We start from the raw sequence: 25119 nt of genomic DNA, 5'->3' as shown, positions 1-25119 counted from the left end.
ATGTAGATAATCTATACCAACCAACCCATTTCACAATATCACATTATTATATTGGTACCATTTGATGAAACAATGAATTACTTGAAGTATCACAATGCTCTCTTATAGAATGATGGGAAAATATGCCAGAAAATTAAGAAAAAATCTTTCCAAGGTTCTCCTCTTCCCTCTGTAAATAAGACTTTTCTTCAGAATTACTTATTTTTTTAATTTTGTAAAAACAACTTAAGTTTTAGAAAATATATAAAAAAATAAAAATGATATCATCTCCATAACTTTGTTAAATTTAACCAAAATAACTAAAATAACCCATTGTTGAATCACTTGGGTACGAAATAAAGCAGCACACCAACATTTTATCATTAAGCATAAACAGGGCAGATACTACACAATGTTTACATTTCTAGATGTTGTAATAACTTAAGTAAATGTAAACATTGGGACAAGGCTAAATGTATGTTAAACACATTGTAACATGTTTTCACATAGCATTAGCAATTATTTCTTGGCCTAACCTATAAAACTCCTAAAATTGTCAAACGAGAAGATAGGTATATACCGTATTATTTTTCACATTTGTTCAGATGTTGACAGGGAAACCAAGTTTTGCTCTATGTAAAATTAAATTTTTGTGTGATGTTAAGTAATAAAAGAAAAATTACATAAAACCAAAGATGTGTGTGTATGTGTATGTGTGTGTGTATATATATATATAATGTGTGTGTGTGTGTATGTATGTATAATGCATAGCAGCTTTTTCTGTAAAAAAAAAATATATTATTTTACTCCACTAAATAACCATGGATAACCAAGGATATGAAGATACAAGATGTATAACTTTGAGTTGTACACACAGCTTTAAGAGCAATATATTGCTTTTGTAGTGTTAATAAATAAAATTGATGGGCACTGTAGTGGAAATAAAATTCTACATTCAAAATGTATAGAAATACTTTGTTATTGAAATTTGTTTCCTTTATTAAAGATTTCTAACCTTCTGTGTGACATTTTCAGAAATGGTGTCGATGAACTCGCTGAAACAGCTGTTTCATGCCAAACTTGGTTTTCTCACAAAAAAGTCAAGAAATTTCATGGAAAAATTCAAAGAAACTGCAGAATTTTGTTGTGTTGCAAATTTTGTGTTTCTCCATATTTTGGAACCCCAAAATACATTTATATCATTTATATCATTTATATCATTTATATTAGTTTCATGAACTAAGTTTACCAGATCATCTATAGATATGTATTGTAATTTTACTTAATTTATACATACATATTAAAAAAAGAATATTTTGGGGAATGGTATTAGAATAAGTACAGTAAACTCTCGATTATCCGGGCCTGGATTATCCGGTTTTCGGGTCATCCGTGCTTGACGGGGTGTAGCTACGCCGTGACTGCACTGCCCTTTTTTTTTTTTTTTTTTTTACTGCTGTGTCAAAGCTATTTACCTGACCCTTCAGACCCCCCCCCCCCCCCCCCCCCCCGCCCCTTCACCCATCAATTTGTCACACTTTAAACCTAAAAGGAATGCCTTGACTGCTGCTTCCGGCTCAACTCCCCCCCCTCCCCTTTTCAATTTCTTTTCAAGCGTTCTTTTCACAGCGCCCCGCCACGCTAAAAAAAAAAAGTCCCTCTACCTCTTTTATCTTCTCACACTCCTGATGGCTGGAAGAGGCATTTTTCACGCAGTTATTTACATCAGTTCTCCCAGGCACATTTGTTTTTGTAATCATGTCTGGTAAAAGGAAACATAAAGTGCTGACAATAGCAGAGAAGTTAGAAGTTGTGGACAGGTTAAAAAAAGGAGAAACTGCCGCGAAATTAGCACAGGAATATGAAATTGGAATCCAAACCGTGCGAGACATTAGTAAAAGTGAAGAAAAACTTTTGCAGTTTGCTAGTAGATCAGACAGTGTGGCAGGGCCTTCTAAATGTAAAAGCATGATAACATCTACCCACGCAGATGTTGACAATGCTTTGTATGTTTGGTTTAGGTCGTTAAAAGGGTGGAGGGAGATGCTGAGTTGGGACTGCGGCTCCCTCCGCTCCCTCCGCTCTCCCTCCGGTAGCAATAAAGGGGACAGGAGAAGGATGGCGGCAACACAGTGCCAGTATTGTTTACGGTCCAATAAGCTGGGACACGGTATACAAAGCCTTTGCTTATACTCAGAATTCTACTGAAGAGACACTCTTTTGCCAGTAAATACACCATTTTTAAGTGGCGAAACGGATTATCCGGGTTTAATTATGGGCATTCAATTATCCGGGCATCGGAAGGTCCCAATTAACACGGATAATCGAGAGTTTACTGTATTAAGATAAATGACCCAAGTAAACTTACAAGTTGCCAGTGTTGAATTTTTGAATTTATTATGTTTACTTCAATGTATATGTATTTTTTCAAATCTTTCTCCTCAAATCTCGAATCTTTCGAATACTGTAATTCGGTGGGATTTGAGGATTTTGTCTAACCCATTCATAGCAAATATTTTATTGATCAGTTTATTTATCACGCTCAGCATTATTTTAAAGAATCCTGTGTAATTTTTTGTCCATGTTTTGTATTGTAAGTTTATTTGCAACATGAAAAAATAAGAGAATATATGAATATGCTCGTTACAGAGGTACACATTACTGGCTAACACTGAAAGATTAGCACACATTTTTTTTCTTTTAGAGACTTCTTTTTTTATAATTTACTACAATAGAACCTTGTTATAATGTTCCTACTTATAATGTTTTCCTGCTTATGTCATATTTTTATTTTCCCCATAAGAACAATGTACTTATTTCCTGTATTTAACGTTTCCTGAATGTTGCATTTCCTGCTTATGTTTGCTTTCTAAAATTCAGTATATACAAAAAAAAGTTTTAAAAACTTAACTATTCCAACACTTATCCCATCTGTGAAGTTTAACAGGTTAAAACGTTTACTTTACAATTCACATATGTTTTTGTTACAATCACCATTATACCATAGGTAGATTGTTAAAATAAGATTGTATGCAAAAACAAAATGTAAGTGTGCCAGAACCCTAGTGCTACACATCAGTGCTGGCAAACGCTGTGTATTTAATATGTTTAAGGTATATAACTTTCACAGTTACCTCTCTGTCGGCACACTTATCTTGAAAAATAATTAACTAAATCCTTCAATTCCTTGCTATTTGAGTGTGTTTTCATATGTACATATGTATTCCTACAATATTTTGGTTTACCAACTATTCCATGATGGCAAAAAAAACTAAATTATTTTCTATTGCTCATTATAAGTTTAATTTTTTGAATTCGTAGATAGGAATCCTAAAATTACACATTTTCAAGTGGTGAAGGAATTGGGAATAGGCATCCCCACTTTAAATGTTGTCACAAATCATGAAGAAATATACAGATATGTGGCAGTGTGTCTTTAAAGACAAATAAAATAGAAGCTGGAAGCATGACGAAATTTAAAAATTGTTGGCTTGGTTAAGCAAATTCGAGAATGGATCGTACCCATCAGTGGTTTTAACATGAAATTTTTTTTACATAGCTTGATGAGTCCTTTGGTAAAAAGTTAAAACACTGACCAAAGATAAATTGATATTTCCCACTTATAATGTTTTCCTGCTTAAAATGTTTATTCCTTATGCCCCCTTGAAAAATGTTGTAACAGGGTTCTACTGTATACCTATCCCTCACTTAGCATGACTAATTTGTTCCTAAAAATGCTCGTGTTATTCAAAATCGCGTATTCTGAAGCATTAGTTTCCATTAATAGCAAGGCTAATTTATTTATTGTGTTCCAAAATTGTGTAGGAAAATATACTTTACATAATATAAATGCATTGAATAAAACTCAACTATAAATATGTCACACCATTTATCTTTATCAGGCCAATGATTATTTTTTCATTGCAACATTCATTCAACAACCTTTTCCACGTGAATCATATGTTCCGGTATCTGAGGTCAAATATACTCCCGCTAGTACAACCAACAGCATCAGACTTATATAAACGTTTGGTAAGAGCCCTTATTTCGTACGATTGTGCGCACAGTTGACTTGCTTAAAACTAAAGTGCGACCAACATAAGCATGGCCATCATGACAATCTGCTTGCCATAATATTTCTAGTTTTGTCTCAAATACTTGAACACGATGCAATTTGATTGAGCAAGCACGTACAGTTACCGGCAGCTGAATGGGCAGACGTTGCTTTGGTTTGAGTGAATTCCCTGCCATTGGCTAGACTGAGTTCACGGCCTGGTTTGTGGCCAGGCGACAACGGTACGGCACAGCGGCATACGCGCGGATGTAAAAACATTTATTCCTTTACACTCTATAGCCGCAATTTAACTTGTCATAGCTGCTGTTTGTACAACAGCAGATAGCATAGTAAGATGTGCGCGCGCATCTTTTTCCCACTTGTTTGGCTAACTGTATCCCATAGCACATCTGTTGTTTACAGAAGTTGAAACAGACTTTGTGGCGTTGTGCCCGACTTTTTTTTTTTGCCTGCGGAGATTTTGTACTAACTGAAGTTTGCGGACCTGCTATTCAAGACAGGGGCAATAAAATTCACTTTGCGCTAAATGAATCTGCGCATTCTGAAGACAAAGTGAGGGATAGGTGTACTGTGACAATTTTTCATATGATTTCATTATGTGTGTTATTTTATAGGGGTGTGCAAATACTCGAAATTGCAAATATTCATGCGAATCAAATATTTGATTTGATTCACATTCGAAACCAAATTAGGTAATTGAAAATTTCAAATATTCGAGAGTTTTCGAATGTATTAAAATATTACTTTAGTTTGACAAAACGTGTGATACAATAATGTCTAACCTCAAGAAATCATTTTCTCGAGAGACTTAATGGAAGAAAAAAAAACTGTAAGCGGACTTTAACTTACATCAAATTTTAGGTTAGGTAAATGGGCATACTGAGAACAGTTAAAGACAATGTAGCGTGAAAATTATCATAAATGATTACGATTTTAATAAAAACTTTACGTGATGTGTAGCATAATTTATTATATCCAGTTGTCCTTAGCACAATTTTTGGGCAAGCCTTGTGCCATATAAAAGTGTAAAACTATTTAAAACAATGCCAGCGCATCAGCTTTCAATAATAACCTTTATAAACTAATGCACACATACTCTTTGGTCACTAATACAAATCTAGAGAATTTTTTTTAACGATAGAAAAGTAAACACAGCTGCCATCATGGCTACAGCAAAAAAAGTAAACGTGTCCGTTTGTGGTTATGGCCAGCAGAGTGGCCCATGGTCAGAGAATTGTGTTGCTAGAATGGCGCCAGCGCAATCGCTTTTTAAACTACCAAAAATGTTACTTAAATAATTAGATAAAATTAAAAAGACTCTATAAACAAAATTCATTAAAAATTATTTTGCCTTGACACGTTTGATTCCAAAAGACTCTGAGAACGGAATATTGACCATGCTTACGAGCAGTTGTAATAAAAAAAACTCTTCAATATATTGATTGGTAATCGCTTGACTATTTATTGCGAAAAATAAAACATACATCGAAGATCTGTTTACTTTCATAAACTTTTTTTGCCGTTTTTAATTGTCAGAAGAAGAAGTGAAGTTCAGAACGTTGTTTTTATGCTTCTGGGAACATTGTCACTTCCAAGAGGCAAAGCCTGGATCTAGAACATGTAAAGGAATTGGTCTTTTTGCACTGCAATTTACTTAATGTTGATGGCAAGGTGTAGGCTTGGCTTTTGATGAAGACATTTCTATATCACTGATTGTGTTTTATTACTAAACCATTAGAAGAGACATAAAAATTTACATGTTACGTGAGTAATGAAAATGTATATGTATGAAGCTAAAGAACATTACTCTTTTAAACAACAATTTATAATATGCCAAATTTTGACTGTAATTATTCAGATTTATACTTAGAACTTAATTAGAAAATATTCGCAAATTATTCACTATTCACAAATATTTGCAATTATTTGATTCACATTTGATTTGCATTGAAAAAGTCACATTCGCACAGCCCTATTATTTTATCCAGTATAAGTGTTTCATCAATCATTTTGGAAAGATGGATCAAAAGGGTTTGAATTCCCAAAACATTTCCCTGCCACCTCTCCCTTCTGAGTTCAGCCCAAATTTATCAGTTTACATGTTGACTGAGAGCTTTGTTTTCTTAGCTTGTTTGTTATCTGACTTTAGGAGTTTGGCATGTGCTTGTCAAGATTTTTTAGTTAATTTTATAGTCCAGTTAAATAGAGTGTCTGAAACTAAGCAGGTTTTCAATTTTTAAAGTACTTGTGTTTTACTTACAGACCATTAAGTTCACCCAGCAGATTTCTTCATGAATATCATCTCACTATGATAAAGTGACACTCTAATTATTAACATCCAACTCTGTACTGCCTTGGCTTTGTACATGCTATGCTGATGTATTGTTTTAAGCGATATAACCATGTATATATTTGTACCAATGTGGTTAACATAGTAATATATACAAAATATTTTTTTCATTTACATTGAAAGGTTATTTGATCATATAGTAAACTGTTTGGACTACCAAGTATAATGATAATTGTGAATTTGGTAAGTTTTGAGTTCAACTGACACATTTGAAATTGTTTGTATGTTCATTAGGTTACTTTCTGAGAAGCGTAAACAAACCTTGATGAAGTTGGAAGAGAAGAAGAAAATGCCACAAAAGAGGAGGACTATAAAGAGAAGAGACAGTAGTTCTGACTTTGAGTCGAGAGATGGCACACCTGAAGCAAGTTGCTCTGGCCTTCAGACCAGGGTAGGTGTGCCTAGGGGCAGGTCATTACTTGGACTATTTTCAAACAAATGGGATGAAAAAAAATTATTAGATGGTGTTTTAAGACCCTTTTTTTGTGAGTAAAATTTAAGTATTCGTAAATGTCAATAATTAAAATTTTTCCTACTGTGAAAAATGTTGAAAGAGACATCATGGCACCAAAAAATTACGATTTACTTTGGTGTTATCTTGTAACACATGTGTGGAAAGTTTCAGGGATATGAAAAGGTAAAGGTAATATTACACATTGCATTGTCATGGGGAAAGACTTGGGTAACATTATCATTAAGATTATGTTCCCACTTATAGGTGACTCCAAACCAATTGGTATCTGTCTTGGTGTTAATAAATCCAGTCATGCCAGGGTTTAGCTAAATCACCACTGTGAATATGGGTTGTTGTGTGTTCACGTGGAATATCTACTTTCTTGCAGTTAGGAAAGTTGCTGGTGAGCCAATAACCTTACAGGGTATTGATACCTAAATTAATAGTGCACATATAATGCTTTTCTTTTGTTAAAGTGTCCCTTACATAAAAAAAAAAATTTGGGTTCCTGCAACAAAAATAAGTAAAATAAAATTCATTAATGAATTTTTTAAATTTTAATTTAAATTCGACTCATGTTTTGCTGAAACTCCAGCACGAATCAAGTGAACATTTTCTTCAAGAATTTTTTTTTATGATCAAAGTTAATGGAACTTTTGTCATAAATTTTCTTTAAATAGTGCTTTAAAATGCAAAATATTGATTTTTATTTTTTTATGCAAATAAACTTTTACAAGTTGAGCTTCACCAACTTTCAACACTAAATTAAAATGATTTATGCATAGCTGCCAACTCTTACGATTTTCCCATACAATGTATGATATTTGGCTTTATTTTACAATTGTACGATCATATGTGTTTTTTTCTGAAAACCATTACTTTTGATGGGTGGTTTATTGTTTTGAATGTATTGTATTAATCAGGGTGGTCACCAGCCTTGAATCCCAGGACAAGCAGGAAATATGCATGAATTTTAATCATCAGGGAAAAAACCTGGGAATTATGCTTGAATTACTTATTATTCTTGCTGGGTATTTCATACACCACTCTCGCAGGCAATATGCCCGCTAGTTTTACAGGTTATGTTAATTCAGACTTTTGATGATATTGGAATTACATGTCAATATAACAAAAAAATCAGTAATGTTTTTTTTTCCATTTGAGAATTGGTGGTAGTTCTGCATTAAGTGGTTTTGTCAACTTTTGTTGAATTTTAAAAACCACTGCCATTTTGAAAATTGGTGGCGGACTATCACAAAAAATTGACTACTTTATTGTCCTTGTACACTCACATGGTCAAAAAGGTGATGGTGTTATTTTACAGGAGGTTTTAGGCTTAGGTGAAGAGTGAATATAATTTTAAATACATACAATGGACACCAAACTTATTGAGATGTTTAGGAGACTTGAATTTTACCTAATAGTTTTTTTTTTTAATTTTCTATTTATCTAATTTCATGTACAGCTTCCACCAATTTTATGGTATAAATGACTTAACATCTACCATCAAATTTTCTTTTATATTTTAGTTTGTACAGACAAGCAACTGCAGTGGAAAATTTTTGTAGTTTTTTAATAATGTAATTTTGCCAAACATTGTTCAGAAAAGTTATACTTATTTTTGAGCTTGATGGTCAAGTTGAGACATTTTATCTTTTCTCGTGTATCAATAATGTTATGGTTTTGCATTATGAAAATGTAAGTAAAATTATTTCCTATCACAAATTAATTTACTACATACTTAACTGGCTCTATTAATAGACTGATAATAAAATATTTTCTCCAGATTTACATTTAAGAGTTAAATTATTTTTTGTCAGCCTAAAACAATTTTAAGCCCTTGTATGATGGGACGTTTCTCAGATGTGATGCTACCTGATTCTGAAAACTTATTCTGGCCTGCTGTACGTGTCGAGATGGCCAACTTTAATCTTTGGGGTAATCAGCAGGCTGGCAGGCTGTGTGTATTCCATTCATCATGTTTTGTGACAGCATGAATGTCACATGCTGAATCAAATATTTACTTGATGTAGAAACGTGCAATAAACACGTTAACAAGCATATTAACAAGCAAAGTATTTTATCTAGTTAAAACATGCACACTCATAGACTTTGGATGGTTGATAATGTGTTTAAGAGTATAAACAAGGGGGTTACTGTCACATATTTTTTACTGTTTTTATTCTTTGATTACATTATATTTAAATATGATAGATTTAATTGGTGTACCCATTAATATTTTTTATTTGTATGTGCGACAATTAGTTAACGAACTTGCAATTTTACGGAAGCTTCTTTTCACAAATAAATGTATGCATGAATTTTGATGATTACGTGAAATGTTTACGTATTCGAAAATTCGGGATCTTTATTGACTAGAGCAGGATCGTAACAAAGTTTTGTGTAGTTTTCTTGAATGGTTATTGCCTACCATTGATATCTTTATTCTCAGCTATTTATAGAGTTATGGTGAATTTTAAATGGTCAGATAATAAATAACCTAATTAAACAAATTTATAGTAGCTTAATAATTTCAAAATAAAACTATGAATCTTAAAAAAATTAAATTGTCATGAAAACTATTTTAATATTTTATAATATTTTAATAAGTAGTCTATATGTTAGTACAGTAGAGCACCCCTCAACCGTAATTCCCACAAACAGAACTCCCGATATCCGGAACTAATTTTCCAAAAAAAATTAAAACATTACAAATCATCTCCAAAACATTTCCGCACTGGAACGAGGCATTTTTGCTTTTGCCTGACTGTACATGTCTTGTAGGCGCGCGCGCACACGTCTGTCAGAAAGCTAATTATAGCCAGTCTTTCCCGCGCATTGCGTAAATACACAGCTGGTTTTCGCGTCGGACGTGAATTACTATGAAGATGTTTATGCTATAAGTAGTTTTATTGTTTCACTATGTCAAGTAAACGGAGTATGTACACCGACTCCCACTATACATGCTGACACACGTGATAGCGAGTAACATTTACTTCCAACGTGTGATACTTTCATTTTGTAGATAATAATTTAGTGTACAAATATGTACTATGTACATATTTACACATTAATAATTGGTTAAACAGTCTACATTTACCTGAATTTCTCTATCTCTGTGCTTTTAAACAAGATGCTTGAAATGTTATTCTTGTGTATGTGAAATGTAAACTGTGCGTGGCAGTGGCTATACACTAGGGATGTGTGAATCCTTGATTTTCAGTTTGATTCGAATCCCTGGCAATATTTGAGATATGAATCCGATTCCGAATATTAAGCACAGAATAATTAAAAATAACTGATTAATTTAAAAATGATGTGTGTTCTCTTTTTTCTAACTGTAACTACTGGCAATTATTTATTACACTGAGATTGAAATGTTTATAATTATGTAAACTTAATTAATAATAAACACTTTAAAATATGCAAACCAAAACATATTCAATTCTCCAACTCAATCATAATAAACTTCACGCCACAGGGAAACCTCAGTTTCATAAACGTTTCAGCAAACGAAACCATTTTTTCTCCAATAAATAGCCAAGACTTTTTTTCTTGTAGGTATGTAATTGTTTTTAGTTTATAGTTTGCTATACGACGAAATTCGTAAATATAGTGTAAGCCCTCGAAATCTCAAAATTCTTTTAATGTCACTGTGTTAATTATTTCATTTACATCATATTATAAATACTTACATAATAGTAGCCGAATTTTATTGTTCACTGCTAGTATTTTTGAGCCGTATTAAATTTATTTATAACTTTTGTGAATATTCGTAATACTGTTCGAATCGATGTACGTACAACGATTCCGGGTTTGGGTAATTGTGGATTCAAACGGTACCCAAAAATATCGGGTACTCGCACATCCCTACTATACACTCTCCAGGAAGTGCAAATCACTAGCACGTCAACACAGAAGTAACACAACACTGCAGCTGTAGTCCTTCTACCTCCCCCGAACCCTCTTCACCATCCTCTTCACTCACGCACGCACCCACCCACAGAGATAAGAAACACCCGCTTGCCAGCTTGCTAGAATGAAGGTCATTCAACCAGCCCTGAGTTTTACGACCTGGCACGTTTTGAAAACAATACGTATATAGATATACATTATATTTTATGGTATGGTTTTATAACTGTGGAAAATATTTACAGTACAACTTGGGCTATACATATAAGTTAATATGTGCAGCATGTAATGGCTTTTTTCTTTGCCTCCCTACCGCAAACCCCCTTACCCGGAATTTTCCCATAACCGGAATAGACCTCCCCCCAATGATTCCGGATGAGGGGTGCTCTACTATAATAAACAAATAAATGCACCTAGGGAATTTAACATGTCATTTTACTATGTAGACTAAGTAAATCAATTTTTATTGATTATGTACTTTTGAACTATTCTGTTGAAATATAATTTTTTGAATTTTTGGCAGCTCTGAAACAATAATTCAATTGTTTATATTGTCTTTTGTTGGAATATAATATAGGGTCATTATCGTTAGTACATACTTATACATCTTAAATTTGTGTAGTTTCACTATAAAGAAAATTCCTGAAAATCTAAATTTTTCCTTGAAATCCTGGAAATGTGCATAAATTTCTAAATCCAAGTTTAATGGCCACAATGTTAATAAACTGGGCACAATTGGTTTGTAAAGTGTGTGCTGATAAAGCAGAGTGCACAGCTTATTCAAAATTTGACAAATTTACATGGCAACTCCTTATACCACAAGTTTCGTTAAACTCCAAGGTTGGGTAACCTGCTGTTGGTAATCAGATGCCGGACATGTTGAACATGGAGAGTTTTTTTATCTGTAAGTGAGACATGATTAAGAAAAGGTTTACAGTTGCGATCATTTACGGTTGCTTGTACCATGGGTGTGTGTTCCAAGAGTTTGTCATAAAAATAACTTGATAATGGCAACTGTCAGCAAGCAAAAAAAGAAAAGTGTTTTCAGAATGTTATAGCAAATAGTTTCCATGGGCTTCTTGTTCAAGTAATAGAAGTAATTTTGCCTTCTGTATGATTTGTGCATGTGATATAAATGTTTCCCAAGGCAGCAGACACAATTAAAAAGTTAATGAAGGAATAATTAAACACAAAAGATGTGCTAGGTGTGAGAGCAGCTCAAGTAAAATACAGTAGAACCCCGATTTTGCGAGCACGGATTTAACGAAAACAGCGATTTAACGTAAAGGTTTTCAGGAACCATCAAAAAAACACCAATTTATTAAAATAATAATATAGATTTCCAAAAAATGAAAGTAAATAGTAATGTAATCTTATTAAAAATTACACTTTGTGGTGTCAGTAATAGAATGGAGGTACTATATATTAATATGTGCCTTTGCATCATCTGTCCAAATACGAAAAAATTAAAAAAGTTGTTCAAATTGCTGAAAAACTGCGGGCGCTGTAACTGAATTGCGTAGGTGCGTGCCATTGCGCGCGCCTGGATAGATAGACTGTCCGCGACACATGACGTCATGAAGGGTTTCTTTGTCCGCATCCCCCTCCCCCTCTTTTATGCCTGGCTTGACTCACCACGTTATCTTCCAAACACGCCCGTATAGTAACAGTGCTAGTCAATAATCACACGTTTCCAAATATTCCCTTTCCCATCCTCCAGGTTTTTTCAACTTGTGACCACGTCACACCAATACGTCATTATCATTATTCTCTAGAGGTGTAAAAGTAACGGAAAAAAGCGTCCCCGTATGTATTCGTTACTATAACAATTAGTACTCGTTACTATCGTATCCGTTACATTACTCGTTACTTCTGATACCGCATAACATGCTATGTTATGTTGCAGCAACGAATCGAGAAGTATTGCGTATGCGTACAGTATGACGTCGCGTAAATAATAATAAATAGAATATAAACAATTAACAATATTTAATAATTAACAGTTTTTGTTAACCAAGAAACAATTAAATCTCATTAGAGCGGCTTTTTTTTACTATCTCTTTTAAGATAAGAACAAAAAAAACGTGAAAATACGCGATAATAAAAACATATTTCTAATTTGTAAACAATACTTTCTTACGTTGTTTCTGTTCCAATCTCAAACTTTGTCTACACACACAATACCTTTAATAAACAGTAAAAAAACTTTGACGACGAATTTCCAAATTATACTTTACTTAATAAACAAACATCGTTCTTTGTAACGCAAATTCATCGAATATGCGCGCGCATTCGTAAAACATACGAAAAATGCGAGTAACGAGATGCAGCCGTGTGTAACGTTTCGTTACGAGATGCAGCCGTGTGTAACGTTTCGTTACTCGTTACTAGATGGCGCACCTGTTACTCGGTACCGAATACATACGGTTTGCTACAGCTTTATTATTCTCAGTAAGAGCTTTGTGCGCGGTGTTTAGTTTTTGGAATACGTTTTTTATAAGTGCTGCGCAGCTCAGCGAACAAAGAGAGTCAGCCGGCGGCTACGCCGCGCCGTAATAGCAGCTGACCGAGTACAATGACCTTTCTCCGCGTACGGCGCGCTATCGACGGAAATTTTCCATCAATTTGCGGCCAATTTTTTTATTTTTTATTTTTTACTGTGACGCAATGTGTATGTAGCTCGTATTTGTTATAAACGCTGCAGGTTGCGACTGTATTTTAATACACTTTAACGTATTTCTTACACATTACATATTTTTAAACTTTTATTTTATGCCTCATTTTTTACGGTTTCTGAAAATCTGTATGTACGACCGAGGTGTACGTACGAACCGGGGGCCGTACGAGCGAGATTAAAAGACGTTGAAGATGTAAAGTTGACGAAGTCTGAGATAGCACGGCAGCACAAGATATCAGCGTCGACCCTGTCTACGATATGGAAACGGTAGGGACGCGATTATGAGTGTGGGGGTCATTGAAAATCGGAAAATCGGATTTAACGAAACATCGATTTAGAGTAAACATTTTCGGTAACCATAGCACTTCGTTAAATCGGGGTTCTACTGAGTCCTTTTTTTTTTGCATCACTGAAAGAGATGATAACAGTGCTTTTCAAGAAGAATGTTACTTCGTGCCTTTTATCATAGAACATAACTTGCCTCTATCCGTCGCTGAGCATGCTGAGACTTTTACTCTGGAAAATGTTTCCCAAGAGTGAAGAGGCTATGAAAAACAGCTGTGAGTGCATCAAAACAGCAACAATAATATACAAAATGGTAGTTGAACGACAAAATGATCTAGCAGGTATTTTGGTAATTATTCCATGTTCTCTTGCTATTGATGGCAGCAATGAATATTCTAAGCTATATCTGATAGTGACATACAAAATGCTGCAAAGGAGAGAATTAACACCTACTGTTCTTTGAAAATCACGCAGGCTAACAAGGTTAGTTTCAATTAAAACAATATTATCAGTAAATATTTTCCACATTTATTTAGTGTTAAACATATGTAAAAATTGTACTATTTTTCAGTTTAAAAAGTTGGCAGCTATGGTTATGTATCACAATTGTAGAAAATTTTTATATCACAGCATTATTCAACATTTGAATGAAGCATATAAAGAACAATGTTGAAGTTTAATTGCGTAGATTACTTGCTAGTGAAGCTCAGATAAAAGCTTGCATTCTTCAAACTGATGTAACATTCAAAGGCCGTACAGTGCAGCCTCTCGCAGCAAAGAGACAAACTGCTTGGACTCACCACGCATGGTTATATGAATGGATCCAGGCTGCTGCAGGTGGATCACGTGTGCTTGTGGGAGGTGGTGTGAGAGGGTAGTAAGTGCACAGGCACTTGTGGAAGGACTGCTCTACCACGTGCATGCCAGGGCTAGACGGCTGAAGGCAAGAAGCAAACTGCTTGGACTCACCACACATCGTTGCAAGAATGGATCCGGGCTGCCGCAGGTGGATCACGTGGTCTGCTTGTTGGAAGTGTGAGAGGGTAGTGAGTGCACAGGCACTTGTGGAAGGACTGCTCTACCACGTGCATGCCAGGGCTAGACGGCTGAAGGCAAGAAGCAAACTGCTTGTACTCACCACACATCGTTGCAAGAATGGATCCGGGCTGCCGCAGGTGGATCACGTGGTCTGCTTGTTGGAAGTGTGAGAGGGTAGTGAGTGCACAGGCACGTGCATGCCAGGGCTTAGACGGCTGAAGGCAAGAAGCAAACTGCTTGTACTCACCACACATCGTTGCAAGAATGGATCCGGGCTGCCGCAGGTGGATCACGTGGTCTGCTTGTTGGAAGTGTGAGAGGGTAGTGAGTGCACAGGCACTTGTGGAAGGACTGCTCTACCACGTGCATGCCAGGGCTAGACGGCTGAAGGCAAGAAGCAAACTGCTTGTACTCACCACACATCGTTGCAAGAATGGATCCGGGCTGCCGCAGGTGGATCACGTGGTCTGCTTGTTGGAAGTGTGAGAGGGTAGTGAGTGCACAGGCACGTGCATGCCAGGGCTAGACGGCTGAAGGCAAGAAGCAAACTGCTTGGACTCACCACACATCGTTGCAAGAATGGATCCGGGCTGCCGCAGGTGGATCACGTGGTCTGCTTGTTGGAAGTGTGAGAGGGTAGTGAGTGCACAGGCACGTGCATGCCAGGGCTAGACGGCTGAAGGCAAGAAGCAAACTGCTTGTACTCACCACACATCGTTGCAAGAATGGATCCGGGCTGCCGCAGGTGGATCACGTGGTCTGCTTGTTGGAAGTGTGAGAGGGTAGTGAGTGCACAGGCACGTGCATGCCAGGGCTAGACGGCTGAAGGCAAGAAGCAAACTGCTTGGACTCACCACACATCGTTGCAAGAATGGATCCGGGCTGCCGCAGGTGGATCACGTGGTCTGCTTGTTGGTTGTGTGAGAGGGTAGTGAGTGCACAGGCACGTGCATGCCAGGGCTAGACGGCTGAAGGCAAGAAGCAAACTGCTTGGACTCACCACACATCGTTGCAAGAATGGATCCGGGCTGCCGCAGGTGGATCACGTTGTGTGCTTGTGGGAGGTGGTGTGAGAGGGTAGTAAGTGCACAGGCACTTGTGGAAGGACTGCTCTACCACGTGCATGCCAGGGCTAGACGGCTGAAGGCAAGAAGCAAACTGCTTGGACTCACCACACATTGTTGCAAGAATGGATCCGGGCTGCCGCAAGTGCATCACGTGGTCTGCTTGTTGGAAGTGTGAGAGGGTAGTGAGTGCACAGGCACGTGCATGCCAGGGCTAGACGGCTGAAGGCAAGAAGCAAACTGCTTGGACTCACCACACATCGTTGCAAGAATGGATCCGGGCTGCCGCAGGTGGATCACGTGGTCTGCTTGTTGGAAGTGTGAGAGGGTAGTGAGTGCACAGGCACATGCATGCCAGGGCTAGACGGCTGAAGGCAAGAAGCAAACTGCTTGGACTCACCACACATCGTTGCAAGATTGGATCTGGGCTGCCGCAGGTGGATCACGTTGTGTGCTTGTGGGAGGTGGTGTGAGAGGGTAGTAAGTGCACAGGCACTTGTGGAAGGACTGCTCTACCACGTGCATGCCAGGGCTAGACGGCTGAAGGCAAGAAGCAAACTGCTTGTACTCACCACACATCGTTGCAAGAATGGATCCGGGCTGCCGCAGGTGGATCACGTGGTCTGCTTGTTGGAAGTGTGAGAGGGTAGTGAGTGCACAGGCACGTGCATGCCAGGGCTAGACGGCTGAAGGCAAGAAGCAAACTGCTTGGACTCACCACACATCATTGCAAGAATGGATCTGGGCTGCCGCAGGTAGATCACGTGGGATTCTGGCTGGAGGTTTTGGGAATGGTAGTGAATTCTTGGGCACTTGTGGAAGGACTGCTCAGCCACGCGCATGACAAAGCTAGACGGCTGAAGGCAAGATGCGATACTGGGAACGTTTGTTGTGTGTATAAAAAATTTTTTTACTAATCTTGAATGATGTTATAGTTTGCAACGGGTAAGCCTTTGCGAAGCTTCGAGTGAGCGAATCCAATTGAAACTCTTTTTAATATTCAATTTGACTTAGCCAGTAAATTTGCTATTAATTTTATTTGAAGCTTCAAACGTGATGCAATGCTTCACGATTGATGTGAAGCTTCGCATCATTTGTCGCGAAGCTTTAAAACACTCGATGCCTAAGAATTGCTGCTTCTCAGTTATAAGCTTGAATTTTTCAATTTTTCAGTTGTGACAATAGATAGTATCAATGTATGGGGCCAATGTAATAATGTGCCGTGTGTAACAAGTTATTGTTTTATCTGTTATTTTTTTGTGTTTTATTAATTATTTTCAAAATTGGCTAGTTTTTTTCCTATGGATGTTAATTCGAACTTAAAAACATATTTGATGAGTTTTTTAGTACTTGGCATTTGAAAACATCTTAAGTATTGTTCTGACATGGTCCAGGGCTGTGCCCACCTGAGTGCTATGTGTCACCACCTCCCTCCTGACCCCTTGGTTCCCTTAGCTCGACCTATGTGTCCGTGCGCATGTCTATGATGTTCGAATTGCACGCCACAAACTTCTACAAGAGGGTGCAGTAGCAGCAGTGCCTTTTCCCATAGTGAAATTAATAGTGTAGTAATTATAAACCTGTATGTGTGTATGCTTGTAAACCTCAAGCATTGTTTAATTAGTTATAAGTAAATCCAGCTTGTGCACAAAAACATTTCTGTACGATCCTGTGCCGTGTATGATAATTTTCGGGCACAAGTTTTGAATTTTAAGTTTAATTTTTTATTTTTGAAGAAGGAAACCCAAAAAATAAAGTTGCATTTTTAATTTCATTTAATTTTGATTCCATTACTGTACTTTCCGACGTAATCTTGTGAAACTCAGTGCACCTGCGCTTGTTCGCAGGCCCAATTAGATACTTTTGCTGACGAATGGTTATCGCAGCATCTCGGCCGCTGTTTGCATCATGTTTTCTCCCTGTAACAGTATGACTTTTCGTGCTAGATAAAGCTACCCCAAGCCCCGCGCTAGCATCTTTCATTTCTCGGAGGCAAGCCTAGGTAAGCTGTTTGGCAGCACGTCAAGGAGCATATTACAGTCCTCAGCGACGCCTCGGGACCGTCCACACGACGCCATACCAAGTTTTGACCCCCTTCCCCTTCAGGCTTCCCTGGGAACACTGGCCAGAGCAATGACTGGTGCCAATGACCCCGACCAGTCAAGGTTTAGGCACAGCGCTCCCAACGTACCGCCCCCGCACTCTAGTGGCGATTTCGAGAGTTACCTCCCCTCGAGTTTCGAATGCCCGCGCTACACCACTGCCCTCTGGCGACTTCCGCCGTAAGCGGTACTCTGTAGTCTTTTTGCCAGCCGCCAGAGTTCTCTCCTGTCCCTCCATTAGCCCCAGGCTGTAGCAGACGCCTCGGGCGAGTCAATCCCTTTTTGTTTCGGACACCCCTCAACAGGTAGCGTTAAAATCGGCCAGTGCTACCAACTTCGAGATATCAAAGTCAGAGTTTTTTGTGATTCCCACTCTGAGAACTTTGGAACCTTTCGGTCCGGACGCCAAAGTCTCCCCCCTTCCCCACCTTTTGATTGAGTTATTTCTTTTAATTAAGAGACGCGGCCCCTCCGGGGACACTTCGCGTCGCAATTCCAGACGGACTGCATTAGATTATCGGTGGATCGGCGAGACGCACAGCATGACTTCTGTCCTGCCGTAACCGAAGATGTAGTCAGACAAGGGATGCTATCCCTATAAATTCTTTTAAGTAGTTTAGTCCGTCTGTACACAGCATAGTAGTTATTTTTTTTTAATAATTTTTTTGAAATTATGTAAACGCCCGTGACTTCCGCGATTCCGCGATCTTCAGATCCGGATGTGCTACGCTTCGGACTCTAGAAACTACCTTCCCTGTCTGGTGAGTTCCTATCAGTTTTATTCCCCGACCTCCCCTTATCTTTTTGCAGGCATTTTCTGCCCAGTTTGCTAACTGTCTGTGTACCAGTTCTGATAATGTTTGATTCGGACTGATCACAGACAGATCCAAGAGCCGGATGCGGACCTAGCCGCATTTTTGCACACTCCCTCTCCAACAAACAGGTGCCCTGACGCCATGTTGACTGCTGGACTCAGGCCAGCGAGCATCCGACCTTCGGTCCTACGATATTTATGAACCTTTGGAATATCATTTAAATTACTACGTTTGAAGAGATAAGAACTATATAAAACTTTCGTTCTGGACTTTAAGCACTTACATTGGGATTGTTTATGGCTCTTTGTATTTTTTGTAATTGATCTTGTGTATTTATATTAAGTAAAACCTTTAATAATCTAATTAGGGCCGGCCCGTATTTTTAACATATCCGAGAACTTTTTTAATTATGTAATTGAAATTATATTTTAATGGATTTTAATACCTCTTATATATTTGTCTCTCATTCAACTGTTATAAGTTTCATCATTTAAATAAATTTAGAGTAATTATATTCAGATGGAATCACACCTTTTTTTCTGTTCATTCCTCAATACTTTGTGAAACTGTTACAGCAGTGTGTAATGTCAGTGGTAGTATTTATGTATTTAATCTTATTTACCTACACTGCCCCAACGTAACAATCCTGAGCAGACCGGAACATGGCCGAATGGGCAGTTATTTAAACATTATTTTATTTAAGCTACTGTTTAATGTAATAACAAGGGAATGAACGGGTGTACCTTTATTGTACAATTGTTATGTTTCTTTTTCAATACTAACCCATGACATGTAATCCAAAAAGAGTAACGGTCTTGTTGGTTGGCGCGAAGGTGCAATGATGCCTCGGAGAGCGCGGTCTTTTGCCCCAGTCGGTCTGTAATCTGGCTCCGTTCCCCGAGGACTTAATCATCTTGCATCACTGACCTATTAATTCTGTTTTCCATATTAAATAATCTCAATTGATTTCTTAATGTCCTCAGGTCATGCCTCGGCCGGCAGACTGTTACCCGTCACATGATTTCGACTTCAGCCAATGAATAGCGTGCGTGTAACCACGAGTGTGGATCGCACTTCTTGGAAACTGATTTGTGCCATAGGGCTTTGTAACTGCTAGAGTATAAACGTGTGGAGAGGCAGATTGTAACTGTGAATCTCAATAAATACATGTCTGATAAACTGTTTTACTTCTTGACCACGTGTTGCCCAGCAGCAGTATCAGGCGTGTGGGATGCCTTAAGAGCCCACACAGTGTTCATGTGTAACATCTAAACAACGTGCCTGAAGCTCAAGCGGGCCAGGTCAGCAAGGTTTGGGGAGGTACAAGTAGGGCGTCTCGAGTCTCGACCACACACTGGCGACGTTGCGGCCCTGTACAGAGTCTTCGCCGGGTCTGTATGCCCTTAAAACACGGTGGTGCGCATAGATCACGAACTAACTATTACGTGCAGAACGGACAAGGCCCTACGACCGCAGTTATTGTTGAAATGAGCAAAATCTTTGTTAATCACATCATTTTTATGGTATGAAAACAATGTTTTTGTGTGTTTTTAAGTATATAAATAAATCATTTCTAATATTGAAAGTTCAGTTTGATTAGATTGGTAGGTATGTACATGTCTAAATATTTACCTTACACCCTTTACACCCCTTCAGGATAGAGTTTAAAAAAGTGGTTAAAAAGTGTTAGTAGCTTTTGTTTGTATTTTTAATTAGCCTCAGAAATATAATTTTTATAATAAAGGACAGCTTTTTCACCCCCATTTGGAATGAATATTAAAATAATTGTAAAATCATGTTATAAATCTTATTATGTAAGTTATTCTTGCTCAATTTCTTACCTCCTCCCATTTCAATCGTTTTGTGAAATGATTTATTTTCATAAAAATTAATCAATTATTTTTCTGTTTGTTACCTTTGAGGTCAAATTGAGAAAGATTTTAAAAATGTGCTATGTAACTAATTATGTACATTATTCGTCCTCAGTTTACCTCCCACTTAATTTGCTTTGGAGGTGTGATTATTTACTTTTAATTTTAATTTTTCACTTTTCCCTCTTTGTAATCAAATTATGAAAAAAAATTATTAAAAAAAAATTACATAACTCGTCATGTAATTTATTTATGTCCAGTTTCTTACCTCCCACTTGATTTCTTTTGAGGCATAATTTATTTCTTTAAAAACTAAACTTGTCCACTTTTACCTCTTTTGCGATAAAATTAAAAAAAAAGTACAACATACACGACGTTGTTCTCGAGAAAATAAGCATGTTAACTCATTATGCATGTTATTTTTGCCCAGTTTATTACCCTCCACTTGATTTCTTTGGAAATAAACTTTTTTCAATTAAAACCAAATCTAGCTCCTTTTCTCCCCTTTAACTGATGATTATTGAGAAATTACAAAAAAAAATATAATTCATAAAACTTTATGCATTTTTCTTCTTTAAACAAATCTATCCTGCTATTTTTATAATAAAACGAAACTTACCCCATTTTAACCCCCTTAATAAACTAATTACAAAGCAAAAAAAAAAAAAACTGGACAAATAACTGAACACTATAGGCATGTTGTTTATTTTTAGTTAATTTACCTAGTTCTAGTATATTAAGTATCATGCATTTTTCTTCTGGTATTATAACTTACCTCTTTAACAGCCTTTATGGGTGTAACTTCACAAAATGGTAAAAAGAGAGTTGATAGTTTTTGTATGTTTATTATTGATGCGCAATATATTTTGTTATCTTGAATTATATTTGGAGATAAGAGAAATTATTTAGAAACCATATTTACCCCTTTTTCGCCTCCTTAGGGCATGACAGGAACATGCAAATGAACGTGTTCACGAATGTTTCCAGATGTTAGCCAAGGAGTTGATAGAGCTATGTTCATTTCACGAATTATTACTACTATATTAATTTTATTGTACTTTTCTATTGTTTAATCAAAAACCTTACTAATTAAAAAATGTCATCAAACTCTGTCAAGTAGTTTTCTATTGATGCCAGAAAAACAAACAAACATGCAATCGTACAAAAATGTTAAAAATTTAGTTTTTGTGTTCTAAATAATGTAAATAGCCATTTAAAATTTTCCCCCCCGTAATTTCATCCATTTTACTGACTTTTTACCTTAAACTGTTTTATTATTATTAGAGATACCATTAATATCTAACCATAGTGTAGCATCTGAATCAGTATCAGCCCAGCCCTATTAGTTAAATAATTTACATTTGAGGATTATTCATACTTTATACAGGCAGTAAAATCAACACATGAAAAAGAGTTAAGCTTATTGTACTGTAGTAAGCCATTAAAAATTATTTATGTTTCTATTGTTCTGTTTCAGAATCATGTGGAAACCAAAGAGAATGGAAGATCGGTGAGAAACTGTGTTCGTAAATCATCAAAAGTGAGAATTGAAGGTAATGAGGCTGAAGTAAGTGAAGTAAGCTGTGATGAACAAGAAAAAGGAAGTAAAGAGAAAGAAGGAAATCGGAAGACTTGTGATGCATCTCGGGAAACTGATCTGTTGTTGAATAGTCAAACTTCGTTACATAATGATGACTTGGATGATAATATGCCAGAAATGTGTGATGAAAAAATGTCAAACAAAGCACTACTGTGGCTTCAAGACACAGTTGCTGATATTTGCGATGTTATGAAAGATGTAGATGAAGACATTAAGACTCTTAGTGAGAAGAAGATTAAACTAAAAAATGCTAAAAAACCTGTGAAAGTTTCACGACTTGTAAACTACTTCCACAAAATATGCCAGAAACTGAGGAGCGACTTGGACAGTGTCGAATCTGACTTGGATCTTTGCCATGATCACTGGAAGAAAAATGTTGTGAAGAGGGAAAAGAAGAGGAATCATCTAGCCAAAAGTTCACCAGTTGCAGTTGAAAGTGATAGAACATTGGAAAAGAATGATGACCAAGACATATCAAAGGTTAAGAGTAAGTCTTCATGCACTAGCATTGCAGCAGATGATGCGATGCTGGATAAAGGAGGTGGTAGTGACTGTAAAGTGTCTAGAAACAATGAGCAGGAAACAGATGAATGCAAACTAGACCATGCTAGTGAAGCGAAAGGAGTCTGTGAAAGTGAATCGGAAACAGTCCATGCCAGTGAAGCAGACACAGTTCAAGCTGTTGTGGAGGCGTTACCATCTGTAGACGACATAACTGGGAACTCACCCTCTACTTCGGATGTTGAAGGCATTGCAAGTAAGTTGGTAAATTACACGTCAAAAGCAAACGGTAACGGCTCTGATGGGAAAATAAATTCCAAGTCGATGAGCTGTCAGTCTAGTGGAATTGATACTGATGATGAAGTTGAATCTGTGGTTATAGGCGAAACGCTGGGTGGCATTTGTGGAGTTGAACACGACAAACAGTCTGAAGATCACGGAGGGGACGGAAAGAAACTAGATCAATTTGTAAATCCTTTAGATAATCCTTTAGATAGAAAAAAATTGTCAGAGGCTAAGAACATGGCTAACAGTTTTGACGGTAGTCAATCTGAAGTTCTTGAAGCTGAAGGGAATCGATCTGAGCAAATGGAAGGTGCTGAAGTTGAAGTGGGGTGTCTAGAAGGATCTGTCACTGATAAAGATGATGTGGATACAACTCCACTTAATCCTTGTAAAGACAATGATAAAGTGACAAAAGCAAATGTTACATGTGATAACTTGAACGAATCTTCGGATATATTTTTAGATTTTGATAATTCAGAGGAAAATGCAGATATTGTGAAAGGTACTATTCCAGAGGTGGTTGAAAAATCAAAAAATGGAAACAAAGACAAATCGGCAGAATGTGATGATGATGATAGAAACAGTGTTTGTACCTTTGAAGTTCTAAGTGAAAGTGCAGAGGATAATGTAGTTGGCCATTCTGAAGCACCCAATATGAAAGGAGAAAATTCTGTTGAGAAAGAAATTGAAATAAAAAAACCATTGATATTTGTGAGGAAAGATCTTATGGCAAATGATTCTAAAAGTTTGGATGATAAACTGGAGGTTAAGGATGATAGTGATAAAGTTGTTGATGAAACAGCCTTGGTTAACGGTCAGCTACTCACACGTAAAGAGAGGTCTGTAATTATTCCAAAGAAAGATATTTCTCTCACTGAAGAAGCAGTTAAAGCAAGACAGGCACTCCTGGATTGCAGTACAGGTGATGATGAGAGCGATGAATCTCAGAAGTCATCTAAGAAAAGAAAGAGGAAGAAAGTGATAGCTTTAATGAAAATTGGTTGTCACAAAATTGATGTCAAACCAAACCGAGTAAGACGGCCCGGGCCAGCTAGTAAAGTGAAACGAATAACTGAAAGTGATACAGACTCTGATGTCCTGGACTCTGATGAGGAAGATAAACCTACAAAGTCCTTAAAGAAAATAAAAGCAGCAAAGTGCAAGCATGATTGTCTAAGTGCTTATGAAAATGATACAAAATTAAAATTAAAAGCAGAAGTAGCAGTTCAGAGGTTGCCTAAAACTGAAGATGAAAAGTACAAATCAAAATTTCTCAATGCTGTTGAAAGTAGTGAAGAAGTCATAGAGAATGAAGAAAGGCCAACGGATGAGCAGTCGACATGTGAGAAAGAAGTTGATAGGTGAGTGTGATTTTCAGAAATACTGTTAATAATATATAACTGTGTGAGTGGATATAGGTATTTATGTACTCACAATCACCATTACGCAAGTATGGAAATAGAAAAAGGAATTTAAAAATAACTTTTACATTTATTTACATGAAGAAACTCTTTCTGTGTTAAAAAAAATAATTTATACATTCCAGTTGCTCACACGGGAGAAATAGAAATCGGAAGATGCCACCTTTGCACTCAAAACCATTTTTTGGTCTTAACAAGTAAATTTAGTTTTGTTGTAAATTTGGCCTCATTGAGGAATAGCATAAAGTGATTATGGAATTCCTGTAGTTGGCAAAATGATTGGCTGTGAAATATTAGGGTTTCAGAGTATAATGCATTTGTAAGAAAGATTTTAACTGTAAAAATATTATCAATTGCCATGCTCTTACTGACCTCAACTGCCTTAACAAAAGTATTATTTCAATTATGAACAAAAAATTTTTTACAACCAAAAACAGTTGCATGCAAGATGGCATCTTTTTACTGTCTTTCCCCCTTACAACAGATTTTCTCACATAACATTATGTTTTTGCTTTCTCATGAGTTGGTCAATTTGTCCAACAGGTAATTATGGAGTAAGGTGGTGTGGTTGTAAGATGTGGACTCGCACATCAGAGGTCTCGAGTTACAATCCCATTCCAAATTTTTTAATTACTAAGATGGTTTCTTACTATACTGTAGCCCATTGCTGATTCCTTCGCCAATTTCCTT

At 36.8% G+C, this 25119-nt stretch overlaps 1 protein-coding gene across 9 annotated transcripts in view; it reads left to right on the top strand.

The window, feature by feature from the left end:
* LOC134531113 (transcriptional regulator ATRX homolog) overlaps positions 1–25119 on the top strand; it is a 258967-nt gene that overhangs the window by 47308 nt on the left and 186540 nt on the right. For all 9 annotated transcript variants that reach the window (XM_063366679.1, XM_063366674.1, XM_063366677.1 and 6 more), the window contains 2 exons: positions 6639–6795; positions 22100–24369. In XM_063366679.1, the coding sequence (XP_063222749.1) occupies positions 6639–6795; positions 22100–24369 (2427 nt within the window). The remainder of the gene's footprint in view (positions 1–6638; positions 6796–22099; positions 24370–25119) is intronic.

This window comes from Bacillus rossius, chromosome 3 (assembly GCF_032445375.1).
Source record: "Bacillus rossius redtenbacheri isolate Brsri chromosome 3, Brsri_v3, whole genome shotgun sequence".
NCBI classification, from domain to species: Eukaryota; Metazoa; Arthropoda; class Insecta; order Phasmatodea; family Bacillidae; genus Bacillus; species Bacillus rossius.
Note: the sequence above shows the minus strand (reverse complement) of the source record. Positions and strands in the feature narration are given on the sequence as shown.